At 39.8% G+C, this 17,018-nt stretch overlaps 1 protein-coding gene across 1 annotated transcript in view; it reads right to left on the bottom strand.

Moving 5' to 3' along the window:
• Nucleotides 1-14,385, bottom strand: part of jmjd1cb (jumonji domain containing 1Cb) — a 117,842-nt gene extending 103,457 nt beyond the window's left edge. The window contains exon 1 of the mRNA XM_020640574.3: nucleotides 14,001-14,385. Coding sequence (XP_020496230.2) covers nucleotides 14,001-14,156 — 156 coding nt within the window. The 5' untranslated portion in view covers nucleotides 14,157-14,385. The remainder of the gene's footprint in view (nucleotides 1-14,000) is intronic.
• Nucleotides 14,386-17,018: the final 2,633 nt, after the last annotated feature.

The following is a 17,018-nucleotide window of genomic DNA, read 5'->3' as shown; positions in this document are numbered from 1 at the left end:
CAATCTGAAAACCATCTCTCTCTCCATCATGAGAAAGCTGTCTGAGAGCTGTGAAATACTACAGCACGGTGACACACTGTGCTCCACTGGCCTTAATGTAACTCTGACTGCAGTGTTGGGAGCAGGAAAAATGTCTCCATGAATGTTTGAAAGCCTCTGCACCCTTTTTTCTGACCAGACTGGCAGCAACAGAGCCAGGGGGCCCTCAGGAGAGACCGGCACACTTCCCATCACGCTTCATCTTCCTTTGCCAGCTGATCACAAGTGATCTGTAAAATGTGTGTTGGATAGAGGCTTATCAACTTTGAAATGTCACATAATAATCCTCAGTGATAATGTTGGAGATTAGGAAAGCCCAAGATGGTCAAAGAGGAAAACAGAGGAATACAGAGTGAAAGACACTGTAAATAAGAGCAACATAATAAGGTAGAGTTATACACTCTGTCTTGTGTGTCTGTGTGTGCCTGCATGTCTTTGGCAGCCGTACAGACATCTGCTGTGAAGGTCAAGTTTCAGTCTGTATGGAACCAATCAATGGAGCCAGCAGCAAAACACCCCTCCCTGCCATCATCTGCTCCACTGTCTGGCACACAAACATCTACAGAAAGCAAGCATTCACAAAACCAAGAAAGATTCTGCACTCAAACACACGCACAGGGTTTGCATACACAATCCTGTTCAAAACTCACACGCCTGTACTTCAACTGTATGCTTTCAACAGTATGCATGCAAGCGCACACACACACATTGACACGTGTGTAAAAGGAACCTTGCCCTAGATTCCCAACCAACAATCTCAAGTTACATCTCTGGCTAGCCAGCCTCTGTCAAAGCTGCAATGCACTAAAGTCTGAGTGGCCAGCATGTGCAGCCCTGCAGAGACAACAAACTCAGATGGACTGCATGAAAACACACATATTGATAGAACTTCTTACTTTGATTCTGCCTTCGTTTCCCTACATAAACTTATCAAGTTTTTGTGTGCACAATATATAGCAGAACAAACCCATATAGTCACTATAAAAGACACAAAACATTTACAAAACTAGAAAAGTATATTTTCCTGGTTACAACATAGAGACCATGTGGGAAGGAAAGAAATTGGACCAAGAAAACATTTCCCTTGTACTTCATTTCAGTCGTCATAAATAATTCTAGATCCAAGAACTTCAGTTCACCAAGTTTTCAGCCATCTTAAGGTGGTGGCCTGGGCCTCCCATTACAGATAAATCTAGGGGAAACACTGCATGTCAACGCAAACTTTGGACTTTAGACACCTCTACATCCACTAACATCCAGACACACTCACACACCGGGAGCACATGCTCATTTCAGAGTGCACTCTGTCATTTTAACTCTTTCAGTGACAGCTTTGGTACAACTCACATCTCGTCATGAAATAGAAATCAGGGGTGATGGAAACCCAAAATTGAACCACCCAGGAATTATAAAGTAAGCTAGACAACATCATGTGGAAAAGTTTGAGCTGTAACGAACAACTAAATTCCCTCCTTGAATATTAATAGACTGATTCAGGGTAATTTAAATCAAATTTAGAAAATCAAGCCGAAGTTTAACTTGTTTAATTGCGTTCTCCTGACAGACATTTTCAAGCAGGAGTCAGAGTCACCCAATGTGAAATCACAGCATGTAAATGAAGCCGACAAAGTGCTTCTCTCTCTATTCACAAGCCTCATTACACTGCAGGACTTCACTACTTCAGCCTCACTGCATAGAGTTGCATAATGTGAGCGTGTGTGAGTGCTCAAAGACATTCCCAGCACACTTTAGTTTAAGGTGTGTCATGTTGGAGACTCTTATATTCTCTGTCTCTCTCCAACACTAGACAAACCAGTCCCTGTGTGTTAGTACTTGTGGGACATTTGGCGTCCACATAAGGCTTCACTCTCTGGCATGAATGAAATCAGAGGAAACATTGGAGAGCTGAGGTGAGGTACTTTGCAGGACAGACTGACAGGAGGGAGAGAGAAGCATGGCTGAATGGCTGCCTGGCTGCTTGTTTGACAAGATGTGCAGCTTTGGAGATGTCAATGCTGAATGATGACACATGTCACAATAGCAATATTATTGTGAGAGCAATTAAGTACTTGAATTATAGACAGGTTAATTTATAAAATTATGTGATAAGAAAAGGTCTGATTCATCTCGAGACACTTTACAAAAAGCAGGTGAAAGAGCTTCCTCATTGCTTTATTAGAAAGATCCAACGTTAATCCATCATGAGCACAGCACTTTGCAACATTTAGCAAAGTTACAGTGGCAAGAAAAAGCAACATCAGACATCGTATTATAAAAGCAAGTGTCAAAAATTCCATTTTCTGACTAGACAAGGCTTCATGCTGTGGTGAACATAGCCAGATTTACACAATGCCATTCTGCAACAGAGCCACAAAGAAGTCCTGCCATCATAACACCTCTATCGTTACACATTACATCTGCAACAGGGTAATATTGGTGTCCCATCAACACCATCTTACTCCCAATTGCGCCTCTGTTACTACCTCCGATGGTGGATCAGTGGCCAAACGATTTCACCCCACCTATCCGCCTCCGTGTATTACACATTGCAGATGAGATGTTACAGAGGTGTTAATACGCCGCCTGGCAATCTGTAAGCATCGATTGTGTTGATAAGTTCCAACTGTGGTCTTCTAAAGACATCAGTTAATATAAAAATCTGTAAAGAACAAGACATTTTATTTTTGTGTTCAAACTTATATTCAGAGTGCTACATTTTCAAAAAAGATCCAATCCATGTGGTAAATGGACTTGAGCTTGTATATGGCTTTCCTGACTACTCAAAGTGCTTTTACACCACATGTCACACCTTCACACACAGATGGTAGAGGTTACTATGTAGTGAGACCATCAGAAGTAAATAATCTCATTCATACACATGCATATGCCACTGACGAAGCAGTGAGAGCAACTTGGGGTTAATTGTCTTTCCCAAGGACCATGTTGCTTCAGGAGCTGGGGATCGAACCCTCGACCTTCCTGTTGAGAGACGACGACTCTACCAACTGAGCCACAGCCGCCAAATATGCCAATAAAGGTTCCATAATGGTTTTACATTTACTTGTGAGATATAAACTAAAAATACTTAAGCTATAAAGCCTGGATTATTCTCCTCTCCTACAATGAATACAGTCTAATTGTGATTAAATTTGATTGTTGTCGTGAATTAAATGTCAGGCTTGGCGAAAGCAATAAAATATTCAACATTTTGAAAAATTAATTCCATAAAGGTCTATGGGTTCAATCTTTTTCTAAACCAGCCTTCTGGGAAAAAATAAGTAATGAGTGGTCAGATAAGCTGCTTAGCATTTTAAAGAGTGTTTACAGGTTTTTAATCGACAACTATCACCCAAATCATCTCCATATGATGAGATCCAGTTGATTGACAATACTTTGGGACATGGTGCTAACAAATACACATGGCTCAATGTTGACAGAGGAGAAGACGAGAAGTGTGGAGGTGTCTGTTACCATTAAGGACTAACACATCAACTTCAGACTCAATCATCAGAAAATTAGTGAAGTGATGAGTAATTCATCATTAAAGTAATTCATAAAGCAAAGCATGTTATACCTAAGCTTTCTCAGTTTATATTGTTGGTAATTATAATCTTTGGCTGCTGGACTTCTAGTAAGTACATTGAAGAAGAACACAGAGTTAAAAAGATGCACAGAAAGTCAGATTTGACAGACGGATCACTAACAATGAGAGGATGAGTTCTTTGCGAGGGAATTTTTTTTCCTCTCTCAGGTAACAAGAGTTAACTTGTTAAATTGCGGTTCACATTCCGGCTGAGACACGTCAAATACCGAGTCCACTCACACCCGGTCTGAAGCAATATGAGCTTTCAACACCAATAAACACAGCAATATTCACTGTTTGGTCACAGTTGACCTCTTACTCCCTGTGCTTGTTTTAATCTATACAATTAGATGAGAATTACTAAATTATGATTGTAGTAGAATGTCTTTGTGGTGAATAGAAACACTAAAGGTACCGATTTTCTAAAATGTTTTCATTTGCGATTCTTATAATGCTTTCATGCATCATGCATAATACATTCACATTCGGTACTCAAACAATTCTGAAAACTGTTCAGGTTACATTAAGGTCAGTGAATGCGTGTGAAGAGGAGAGGGGATGAGCGGTGAGGAGAGTTAATTCAAGTGCATCTGGAAAGAGTTAGCTCGCTGTTGAACAAAGAGAAACGGAGTCTTTCACTTTCCTGCACAGCTCAGCAATGAAATGTTGATGGAGATTCTCTCATCTAGCATAGTTTTAGGCTATTCATCCATACTTTGTACATTACACTTCATCAGGGTACAGTGCATTTTTGGGATCACAGTTGCACTAAATATTTCAATTGCAAACAAACAACCATTTTGTGTTACTGATTATGGGTACTAGGTATGTTCTTTGATTTCAAACCCTCATTAGCTTTCTGGAATTGAAACGCAAAAATCTGAGTTGCTTGACTGTTTGTGGTTCATTGCCAGAGAGAAGTTGAGCAGTAGAGTCAGGAAACCCACAGAAACCAATTTTGTCCCACACTAGCTTAAATCAACAATTATTCTACTGTTTCATTTTACAGCAAACAGCAGATTCATTTCACTGTTCTCAGTCAATTCCATTCTTGAAATAGCTCTTTAATTCTTCTGACAATTTCTTCTCCGCTCTGTTATTGACAGAGGCAGAGATAACCATGCAGTTGATGTAGCTAAATCAGCAAACATGATTATTTGTGTTGCCGTTTTCAACTGTAGATATTTAAAAACAGACAGTTCATTGTTTCACAACCAACATTAACCAGACTGACCTACTGCCCTGTCGTGATATTTCTAAACAACAGACATTGACTGAAGAATCACTGACTTTGATTTAAAGATAAAGCGTTGTCTAGCCAGCCTTTGTGCTCAACATCCGCACATTTTGTAAACAAATCTACAAAACTGTAGTTAGAAATGAATTACAACAGAAGCCTGTAACATAACATGTTATGTGTGATCATTCTATTCTACCCTGGGCCTGGGCAATAAAATGATAATGATAATTATCGCAATTTAATTTTTCTCAATATAAATATGACAAGTGTTCAATAAAAGTTTGATAAATGAAACCTGTAATTACACAAACCAAACACTGGGAAAAGGGGGGTGTATAATGCGCCTTAAACGGTAGTTGCCACCTGAAATTAAAGAGAAGAAGAAAAAGACGACGAACAGCCAATTATGCCTCAGGGATATGGGTAGGAGGGCTTACAGACCGGAATGGAAACACAGCTGAATAGCGACACTGAAGAAAACGCTGAGCCTACCGTCTCAAAGAAGGGAGAAAATTTTGTCGACATGAAAGGTCGCTCAACTTTGGAGTTTAGAGTTAATTTGGATATTTACAGTCTGACAAAAAAACGGGCAGATAAAACGGCCAACCCCACAAACCTTTTCCACTGTTTGAAACAATATCACCCGTTAAAAGGAAAAGAAATGACGAAACATCACAAACAAGTGCTGGACCCTCAGCAAGTATCAGACCAGTATACTCCCCAGCAGCAGCACCGCTTATGATTGTGAAATCTTCCTCTGTTCAAGTATTGTTCATCATGGTCTGACAATAAATAATAAAGAAATAATGATTTGACATTTATTGTGATAATTATCCTTATCGACTGATGTGAAAAATGTTATCGTAATAACATTATATTCATATCGCCCAGGCCCTTTCTACCTACATGAACTGTACCAACGTGAACTGTATTCTGTTCTAATGTTGATATTTAAGTATTCTAGTTAAGCTCAGTTAAGCCATCAGATGATTCCTCTTCCTCTCTGTGCGTTGAACCTATCTGCAGCTCTCTTCTATTCTGAATGCTGCTCTAATCTGGTGCTGAAAGAGTTAAGTTCTGTGCAGTGGGTGAACTCAAAGGAACTGGCGTTCACGTGGCTAAGCCGCTGTTGCTATGGGAGAGAGGCCAGACAGAGGAGAAAGAAACCCCTCTCTCTCTCTCTCTCTCTCTCTCACATTCCCATTTTCTCTCTCTCTCTCTCTCTCGTTCTCTTTCCCTCCTCCTCTGCTCTCGCTCTCTCTCTCTCTCTCTCGCTCTCTCTCTCTCTCTTTCTGCCAGAGAGCCGTGCTGGCTGGAAAACCAAACGACTAATGAGAGTACACAGCTCTTGCTCTCTCCCTCCGTCTTCTCATTTTTCAAATAACATTCACTCTCTTTCACTTCAGCTCTCAGAAAAATCTCTCTCACTCTGCTCCCTTCAACTGCCCAACTCTCCTTCATTTTCTCTCTCTCTTTCCTCCCTTCTCTCTCTCTCTTTCTGTCTGTAATATCAGAAAGGCAGCCAGTGAGTCATGCACCAACAGCACAAGGCAAGGCTGAATATGCCTGTGTGCTTCAGACATTCTGAGTGCTGCAAAGACTTGATGTCAAGATTCATTTAAAGAGCAAATGAAACAAGAGCAAACTGAAAAGAAGCATAAATGTGACAAACTTTGAATCTGTTTACATGTTACTTAAAGCAGTAGGCTCTTCATAGTTCTAGGGGACAACCATGAACACTCTGTTTATAATATGTTTAATAAAGGAGAGCAGCGACAGTGTTGAATGATCGTAGGTGAGATTTGTATGTTCAGTGTAGCTTTTGAATAATAGCATTTTTTTAAACATATGTAACGGAATTCAAAAGAAATCTCCAGGTTGTGCAGCGCAAAGAAAATGATCACTACAATATAGACGGGTGTGAAGAAACAAGCTTCAATAAATGAAATCAAAAATATTTAATATCTCTTAATCTGATTATTTTAAAGAGTAATGCATCATTCTTGTTAATCAAAGACAAGGTCAACTGGTGTCAGTGAGGACAGCAGACAAGACACGTCACACAGACAGGTGAGGCAAAATTCCCAGCTTTTTACCACAAGGAGGGACAGGTAGCAATTAAAGATTCACCTGAGGGATGGGAGGTGATGGGTGGGTGGGGGGGGGGGGGGACAGCATGTATTCCTGCTCTAGATAGGATCAGAAAACAAACAGCAGTACCCCTTTACTCAAACGAAACTAAAAAACATGAGCCACAGTAGCTCGATCCATTTGGGAGAAAACTCACACAACCTACTCATTACCAGCTACACCAAAATAGCCTCCTTCACATTCTTTGGTAAAACAGTCCAGTTTGAGGGCCAGGCCAGTATTCACTGACAGCAGTGTTCAAAAATATACAATGCACTTCTGGCTCCAAGATACCGCTCGGAGTGACATAAGTGCAGCTCAGCAATTGACATTTATAGAAACACACACTGTGTTGAACCCTAGTCGAGTCATCCTGGGGTTTCAGGGTATAGTTATTAGTGTGCCGTTGTAGGCTCAAGTCTCTGTCAGAGGCTTTTCCATCCAAATAGGGAAGAAATGTAAACTATGTGTGGAGTTAAGACTTAAAATGCTAGTTTAAATCAAGATGTCTTAACAGTAGGCTTTAAACCTATAGATGATGCTGTTTTATTAGTTCCTTTTTGTAAAATCAACAAAGGAGGAGGAGTTTCCTACAGGAGTTTAATTATCATTTTTAAATCAGATTACATCACGCACAGTAGGAGAAACTGTACTTCTGTTTAATTTCAAGAATTATAGGACATCCCTCACCACAGGATATGATTAAGATGTATGTGTTTGTCACAGGAAGCGATATACCACCTCACGTGCTCTCCACTGATCTAAAAGGAAAGCATATGTAAACAAACCTCAGACTGACATGTTGCAATAACCTGCTGTGATAATGCTTTCCAGGGAGATGGGTCTCAGAAAAGTTGGGGAGACAGGGTCAATGCAGTCCAGCTTTTCAGCAAGAACTGGAGTTGAGATTTTTTAGGTCAGGGTTAATATCTAGTATTTACAGTATAAGCTAGCTAACTGAGGATTCACAGGCTAAAATATGTTTTTATTTCGCATGGCAACCCTGTCAGCAGTTCTGTCCCCTTGTACACGACTCTCTCCAGCTCAGTAATAATCCAGATTATAAATCCTTATTATCAAACTTGTTAGAAATTGTCAAGTATTGGCTCATGTGGCTGCAAGCCGTTCTGGAGGTTTAAGACCGTCTCCATAAAGCCCTCATATTACCAGACGATGTGGGAAAAACATCAATCCCAGACCAGAATTCTCTTCCACTTGTGGGGAGGGATGAATCGAGTATAAATCTCCTGTAAACTCCTGTAGTCTGAGCCCAGCTTGTGATGGTGTGATAGAGATAACTGCAGACAGACTGAGGTTCACTCATTCCATATTCAGGACACACTCACAGTCACAGTCTGTCTGGGCTGCTCTCTCACTCAGTGTTTTACTGAGATGACTCCCACTTTACTTTTGAGAACAACTACGTACAATTCAGCATCGTAAGCACATCAAATGTCTGACTGTCTCAGTGCTGAATATCAGCGGTATGCTAAGATCATTACACACATCACTGCAATTAAACCTTGCACCATGAGAGGCTGTGGATTACACTTCAAATATATTTTGTTATATTAACAAATTATATTAATGTAATAAATGTATGTTGTCTAATTCAATGTTGTTTAATGTTAATATGACCTGTTTTATTCTCTTCTCTGTGACATCTTATTTAAACTCTGTGGTCAAATCTACCATAAAGTATGAGCTCAGCATCTTTTCACAATTTTCAGATATCCAAGAACTTATTGATTGATCGAGAGAGTAACCAACACTTTAAATAGTCAGCTGCTGATGCAGTCAGTGATAGTGAGGTCAATATGATATCTTTTCTGTTCAGAGATGCGATAACACTGTGCATTGCATGTTGCAAGACTAACAGGAACCAAAACCTGTCTAGAACTGAGATTGGGTTGGTAGGCAGTTTGATATCTTGGCAGTGTGTAAATGTGCGTTGTATTATATTACATGTTTGTTTTGTTTTCAGTTTTCCCAAAAGGCATGGTGTATTTCTGGCACTATATGCCTCTAGAGCACTAATTACATGACAGAATAGTAACGATAGAAGTGGTGCATAGTGCAGCATTCAGTTCTGAAACAGTTCTGCATGAACCATAGCAGCTGTTAAGACCTAGAGCCTAATGTATTCCCAGGGTTATCTTCCAGCCTCCGAGCCTAAAGGAGACTTTATAGCTGCCGTATGAAGCAATGTGATGTAGAGGAGCTTTAGTGCGCTGTGTGCGTGTGCATGTGTGTGTGTGTATTTTGAGAGAGGTGGGGGAAGGGTACATCCAGCCAGCCCATCCTGGCTTCAGATTACATTTTGTTTCCTTAGGCACCAGAAAACAAACCGCTAACACTCTATGTATCCAGTTACTGCGCTGCCCAAACACCACATAACCTGGATGACACATAGCAGTGCTGCAGCTTACTGTGCAAATACTATCTAGGTAAATAAAGACTCATTATGGCACCACTCTACTTTTAAGTCCTTGATTGTGCTGAAATTACAGCCACTGTTAAATGCCAAAACGACAACATGCCACAACATGAGAGGAAGAGGAGCTATCGTGTTACCCGTGGAGAGGAGCAAAAACTGTACTGTGAACAATCGAATAACTCATACACATTAAAACAAGCCTCAAGGTTACTCAGTGAGTATAAAACCTTCCTGTACATGAAGTCACTCCGTCAATTATAACACTAAATCCGTAAATAAGACTTTGTAAGGGCTGACTGTACAGGATGAATGTGAGCATTATTATATGCTGAACACGGTGCCAGAGGACTAAGACATCAATCACTATTGTACAAAATATCTTATCTTATCTTTACTTTTACGGATATAGCCTCTTTTCAAAGTAAATATTATCACTTATCCATTAATTTCAATGACATAACATTTTCTCAATAATAATAAATGCCTATGCCCATTACTTGCGAATACAACTTTGGCAGACTGGTTATATTTTAAAGATACTATTATGAAGTGCAAACTAACAACCACAAACCAATTAACAACCATTGTCCTAAGTTTACTGGTAAAAGTTTGTAACCATCTATTCTCGAACACATATCTAAAATGTAAACATATCTAAAGCTTTATTCTCTGTGTCTCTGGTTTGTGTTTAGACTCTGAACAATGCTGCTATTCACAACCAAACACACAGCTCAGAAATGTTTGCAAGCTGGCTGAACTGCAGCTCTGCAACAACCATGCATGGACTCTGTGCGTGGAAGGTTCTTCCGCGGTCACGGCCTGTCGTTTTCTGCTGATTAGTGACACAGAGATGAACCTCGGGCCACGGACCTAAAAACAAACTAGCAGCACTGCTACTGTACAAACACACACACATGCAGTGGACTGTAACGGAAAACAAAGGCTCCTATAGGCAGTGACCTGGCTGCCCTGCTTTTCCCATTCACTAGGAATCTAGATGAGTGGGGCAGTTTTATGCCTAATGTGCTTCTACATGCTGAGCTTTTACTTTTAGCTCGTATCAAGTATCACCAAACGCTCAATGTCTGCAGGGGGATGTTAAAATGTTGTTTCTGTATTTCACTTTCTGCTGCATAGATCCTCAGCTCCACTTCTATCGCTCTGCTGTCGAGCTCCTCTGTCATGTGTTTTTCTCTTTTTTGTTTTAGACCTCTACTGGGTCACTGCAAAGGAATTTACAACGCCATTAATGCCGTTTTCATCATAGGTTCTTCATGTATTCCTATGCCAAGCCCCAATAAAGAAACGTATATGTCTTCTTTAAGAGCCAAGCTGAGCTAAAGTACTGTCAGGTTTATTAGAGAGCACTCAAAGGCCCCAAGTGCATGGCTGCTGCAACATTTCACTTACCAGTAGATATACGGTTAACAAAACTGGACTACACTCAAAACTGTAAACACACCACTGATCTAATAACTTTAATATGCAGAATCAAAATATGGCAACAAATACAAGGACTTACACTCACCATTCATCACACCAAACACGTGATATCATATTATTATTAGTAATGAGTTCTTTGCACAATGAGGGTAAGACAATAAAGCTGAGCAGACCAGATAATATAAATCAGTATTAAATAAATCCTACAGTTGTGACTGTTATTATACCATGACTCTGAACAACAATATTTAATTTTAACGCTACAGAAACAGACCATGCAGGGTATATGGTCTTGTCTAATAACCTTCTTTGAATCCATTCAACACAATAACAGCAATCACTCTTTTCGCAGTATAAGTAAGACTTCCATCTTATGCAATATTGTGTTTTTATAGTGTAAAATGTGCCACAAATGAGTAGGCGGCTCTGATCTGTCGGTGGAAGATTGTTTTTTGCATAATTCTGTTGAAGGGTATATCGAGCATTTGAAGATAGTCCAAGAAAAGGAATCATAACAAGCAAAAACACTCGAGTTGGTCCTACGTGACTATTTCGGGTGAAAATATTAAAACACCTCTGCATCAGAAAATAGCAAATGCCAGTATCTCAAAATCAGAATCAGGCTAATTGGTCAGATCATTTATGGAGTGTTGAGAAATACAATATGTTGATTTTAAATGTGTTTAAGAAAACAAGCCCAAAAGGGTATTGTCAGGTTTATCAGCACTCAGTGACACTGGGATCTGTTTGTGAGTTAAAAACTGCATGATATCTTCAAACAGCTTGTTCTGCCCATCAAACAGCCAAAAAATAATAACCAGTTTACTCTAAATTTAGATGATAGACGATAAATCTTCAATTTTTGAAAGCCAGAATCACAAAATGACTGTGATGAAATGTGAATCCAGTAACTTCTTAATCTACATCTCTGTCAATTGGCTACTTAGTTATTTGTGCGTACCCCAGACAGAATTGCACTTGTTAAAAGCTTTGAACCTTTGTGATGGGAAAAGATTTTTGATTTAGTCCAAAAAGACATTTGCATCTTAACAAGCTGGTAGTTTTAGATAGATACTGGTATCAATTTAATTGTCATTCTTTATCAAATTGCATCACTGACCCACTCTGATGTAAAGCTATGCTCCCTTAAGCCTCAGTGAGACGTTGCTAACCCAGTATACTCTTACACTACTGGCCTTCCTGACCACAGACACTTGACAAAGGCCTGACAGCTTGGCTTGACACACTTCTTCTAATCTAATCTCCAATCCTACTTCACTGTATTCACTCAGCTAGTTAAGCCCCTTAGTAATGAGACTTTGGCCTATTGTATGGCATTAAACCAGAACACTACTCACTGCCTAAATCACATCACACACGGGGACCAATTCTACCAGAGAATTAGGAAGCTGGGAACATGTTTGCTGTGTGTGTGATATAAACACGTGCATGCGATAAAGAGCATGCAATAAAATAAGTGGCAACAACACTGCAGCGTTCCCGCTATTTCTGTGATGAATACAAACGACTTGATGTAAATGCTCGAGTGAAATACAGAGTGACAGAAAGCTGAGATGACAGAACGTAATGATCATCAAGTTATTAAAAATCAATAACATTACATGTATTCTGGCCCAACTGTATCCTTTAATATACACATACAAAAGACAACTGCTACTAATGAATCTCAATTGAACCAAACAAAAATAATGTCCTTCCCTGACACCAATGGCCCTAGGATGATGATATTTGTTATATGATGACCTATAGCCCTCATCAAATAACAAATAGTATGTACACAAAGTCACAGCATCAGATCTGAGCTGGGGTTCAGCCAGTTATCTGCATAGACAGATAGAAGGATAGTGTGAACAAAAGAAAACGGGGAGCAGGCACACTGTACAGTCAGACAGTGTGTGTGCCAGCTAAGGGCTTGTCAGGGCAAATATTTCATTGTTTGCTGCCTTTGGCAAGTTACCCCATTATGAGAATAGCTCTTTTTTTTTAAAGGAGGGGAAAATGCAGACGATATATTGCCAAGATTTTTATCCACCTCTGTCTGTCTGTCTGCCTGCGTGCCTGCCTTAAGTGGCTGTATTAATGCAATAATTACACTGAATGCAGGAAATATGCTGCTTCTTAAAGCCCCAACAAATGACATGCAACATGGGGTTGTATTCAAAAGACAACACAATATATATTTTTTTTTACACGAAGACAAACTGCCCATTGTTACGCCAAGCAGGTTTTATGTTTTTACAAGTCCCAGCATTCCTGCGTCCTTATCCAAGTCTGAGAGGTTACTCTCGTCCGCAACAGAAAAAAAAAAAAAATACAGGCAGAAGAGGCTTTATGGTCGACCATCACGCTCAAGTAACTAGGATTGTGAGGAATAAGCACGAAGTAATTGGGATTATCTCAACCTAAAAGCGACAACGCGGGGTAAATCTAGCAAACTAACATCGCCTCCATCAGCTGATGTGCAGTATACAGCAGATTAAAGCATTTAGCTGCTCGGGACTCACATTCCTACACATGCTTTTATAAACGCAGCCCCCTCAGAGGACAACATAGTAACAGATTCCAGGTGCTCCTCAGTGACACACTGATTATTTGCCATTAAGTCTTTAAATTATAAACCCTTATTACTTGAAGACACAGCGTACACGTAGAACACGGAGACGACTGTGGTTTACATTTTTTTTTTTTTAAACAACCCACTCTTACATGAAACCACAAGGGTGTGAGTTAGCAGCAGTAAATACAGATTGGTTTTTAAATAAGGAGACCGATGTTCTTGTCAACACCAGCGATAGATGTTTGCTTTCCAAACCCCCCTGCTGGTAGTCTGCCTCTAATTAACTTGCCTGATAAGTGCTCAAATAACTACACTAACTTATGAACGCAACAATAACAGATATATTGATGAAACACCGGATATGCGCGGTGTATTCATTAGTCAAAATTGCCCAAATTACTAGGCAGAAGCCACAGAATAAGGTCCGCTTGGCAGTGTGTTAGACTGCCTCGCTGGCTAGCCACCAACCACAGATTTTTTTTTTTTTTTTTTACCGTTTGCTTTGCATGTAACAGACCAGAGAGGAGGACACAACCAGCGGGTTCCTTACCGTCAAGTCGGGATTGTCGCTGTCAAGATGGTTTACAGCTCGTATGACCCCGGACCTCCACGGCCACCGACCGGTGTCGCCGATTTCAGGCGGCTCGTCCCCGCTGACACAGAGGAACCGCTTACCGACCAGCTCCGGCCGAGCCTCGACTGCCATGGCCCTGCGCTGGTCAAAACCCCCCCCTCGAAAAAACTTCCCAATAACGACGCCCTTTACAGACCTGCCATTTACGACATTAAAACAGCTCTGAAGAATCCAACACTACAAAAGAAAATTAAAAAATAAAGGAAAAGTTATAGGTGGTTAAATGCTGAAAACCGACCCGGGGGATTTAAATGTGTAGCAGTCTCCACCCGCGCGAGCGTCAGTCTCTTTTCTCTCAGCATGAAGGAACGGTGGAACACTGAGCCGTATCACAGCCGACATCCATACTGGTGTTCCTCCGCGGGATGGATCCTCAGGCATTCACAGGCCGCAGCACAGCTGTGTCCATCCGCTCATTTAAACCTCATAGTCGGTACTGTTTTAAATAGTATTACTATTATGTTATTAAGTTCTACTGCTGGATCTCTTACTTAAACGAATTTTGCTCTTAGTTCTATTGCGGCACTATTTCTATTATAGTAATAATGATAATTATAATAATTATTATTATTATGATAGTTATTATTATTATTATTATTAGGCCTATAAATTATAGTTTTAGAGCTGCTGCTCCTACTTAAAACAATTAGACACGCTCTTGCACAATACAAAAGGCAGGTAGAACTCACAATAAGGGATAATTCTGCATGGCAGACCCATGGCAGCATAGTGTACACTTAACCTCAGGCATGTCAGAGTTATCAGGTCCATAGAGTAAAATAGACTAATGGTATAGGCCTACATCTGACACATAAAGTGAAACAACAACAAAACCTCCAACCGACAATTACATTTAAATAATCTGTAGATATTCCGGTTTACCTTTTCTTTTTTTATTCACCTCTTTTAGTTGGACCTTCATTTTCTCATAGCTGCATAATGACACAATATCAAACAGTATATCTTTGCTTCATTGTCATGTGTACACAGTAAGTCACATATGCAATAGTCAACAAAGTTGGACCACCTTGTGCAAATAACATAATTGAAACTTTCTTACAGATCTGGCAATAATCAAATATCATCAGTGCACAATCTGCATAATTGCAAGCATTTATTGGTTTGCCAACTAAGAGAGCCAAGAGCTAAAAATCTGCTTATTTATTTTTTTCAATTTTATTTGGTGTTGTTGCGAATCTGTTTACATAATGCAAATGTCTGTTGCAAATCTCAGTGACTACATGCATGTTTTGGTTAAACAGCTCAAGTTCCTCATCTGTTAGTTGATTTTCATATAATAGTCAAATGAAATCTTTTCATTCATTATAATGGCTTTATTTGTACACAACAGTAGTTAATCTGTCTGTTTTATGTGAACATATCATGTAGAATACAGCCGACATGTCTTGTCTCTTTCTTTCAGGTTGGATTTATAGTGTGTACTGTGTTCCACTGGCCTGCTGGGCTGTAAAGGAGCAGAGCTGAGAGAGAGTCAGTCAAGGAGAGAATGAGGCAGAGGAACTGAAGGAGCACAAGAGAGGGAAGGTTTATGTGTGTGTTTGTGCGAATGTGGCTCCATGGAGGATTGCATGCTTGTGTGCTTTTGTATGCTTAGGTGTGTGTGTGTGTGTGTGTGTGTGTGTGTGCACGTGTGTGTGTGTGTGTGTGTGTGTGTGTGTGCGTGCGTGTGTGTGTGTGTGTGTGTGTGTGTGTGTGTGTGTGTGTGTGTGTGTGTGTGTGTGTGTGTGTGTGTGTGTGTGCGCGTGTGCACAGAGTGTAGGGATCTTAAGGACAGTATAGAAGTTTGTGGGTGTAGCATGTAGAAAGCAATTTGCCTGGAGCGACCTCCAGGGTGGAATAAAAGAGAGGGAGAGAAAGAACAAAAGAAAGAACGAAAGAAAGAAAGAGATGGATGGAGTAGGAATAGCAGGAGAAAATGAGCATAGAAACACTGATGGAAAAGAGTAAAGATGCTGAAGAAACAAAACTGAAGACAATAGGAGAAAAAAGCAGAGAGGAAATAAAATAGGAAAAGAGGAACAAGTTAAAGAAAAAAATACATCAGTGGTTGAATCAGAAAATGAAACTTTTAACAGTAAAAGCATGAAGCACAATAAATATCTCTTATCATGCTGATATATTGAATATTGTTTTTTGAACAGATGAAGTGATGTCAAAAGAAAGCAGATATTACATTCTATTTGAAGTTCAAAAGCATCTCACACCTCCTGTGAACGCTGCTATAAAATGTTGTTTATTGTTTGCCTCACAACAGAGTTGAATGAAAAGAAAACTTGAGGTTTAAACTGGACTTATATCCAGGGCCTGCTCAGGTCACCCTAAAGGCTCTGTCCTCTATTCAGGTTGAACACAAAAGAGAATATTGGCAGCATAGTTAAATATAAGGACAATGAAAACACACAAACACAGTTAATTCACCCTGTGAGTGCGTGCTGAGGCAATAAAACATGTCTGCACAAATTCACTTGAGTGAATAGTTGGTGCTTTGCCAGCTAACATCTGTTCAGTCACTTTACTTGCTTTTTGTAGTGAATAAACACTCAGTCCCAAGATGACCTGGTGGTCAAATTTGTAAGATGTGTGAGAGGAAAATTTACACCTGAAAAATGAAAAAATGAAAAACAGCATTCACTTTTAATTGGAAAACTTTAAAAGTGATTGTTTGCACAATTTCAATGATGTCTCTATTTGTTCAAGTAAGTTTTAGTGTGACACAAGCATGTACAAGCATCTCGGCAAAGCCACTAAATCTGTTATTCTTTTGTGCCACATACTTAATCAGAATCAGAAATACTTTATTAACCTCAGGGGGAAATTTGGTGAAGTTTCAGTATGTGGCATAGAGGAACTGCAAGCTATTGCAACTTTTTTTTTTTTACTACCCACCTTGACTGGTATCACAACCTGTAGCCA

This window comes from Labrus bergylta, chromosome 21 (genome assembly GCF_963930695.1).
Source record: "Labrus bergylta chromosome 21, fLabBer1.1, whole genome shotgun sequence".
Lineage (NCBI taxonomy): Eukaryota > Metazoa > Chordata > Actinopteri > Labriformes > Labridae > Labrus > Labrus bergylta.
The sequence above is the reverse complement of the archived record's forward strand: the minus strand, read 5'-3'. Positions and strand labels throughout refer to the sequence as shown.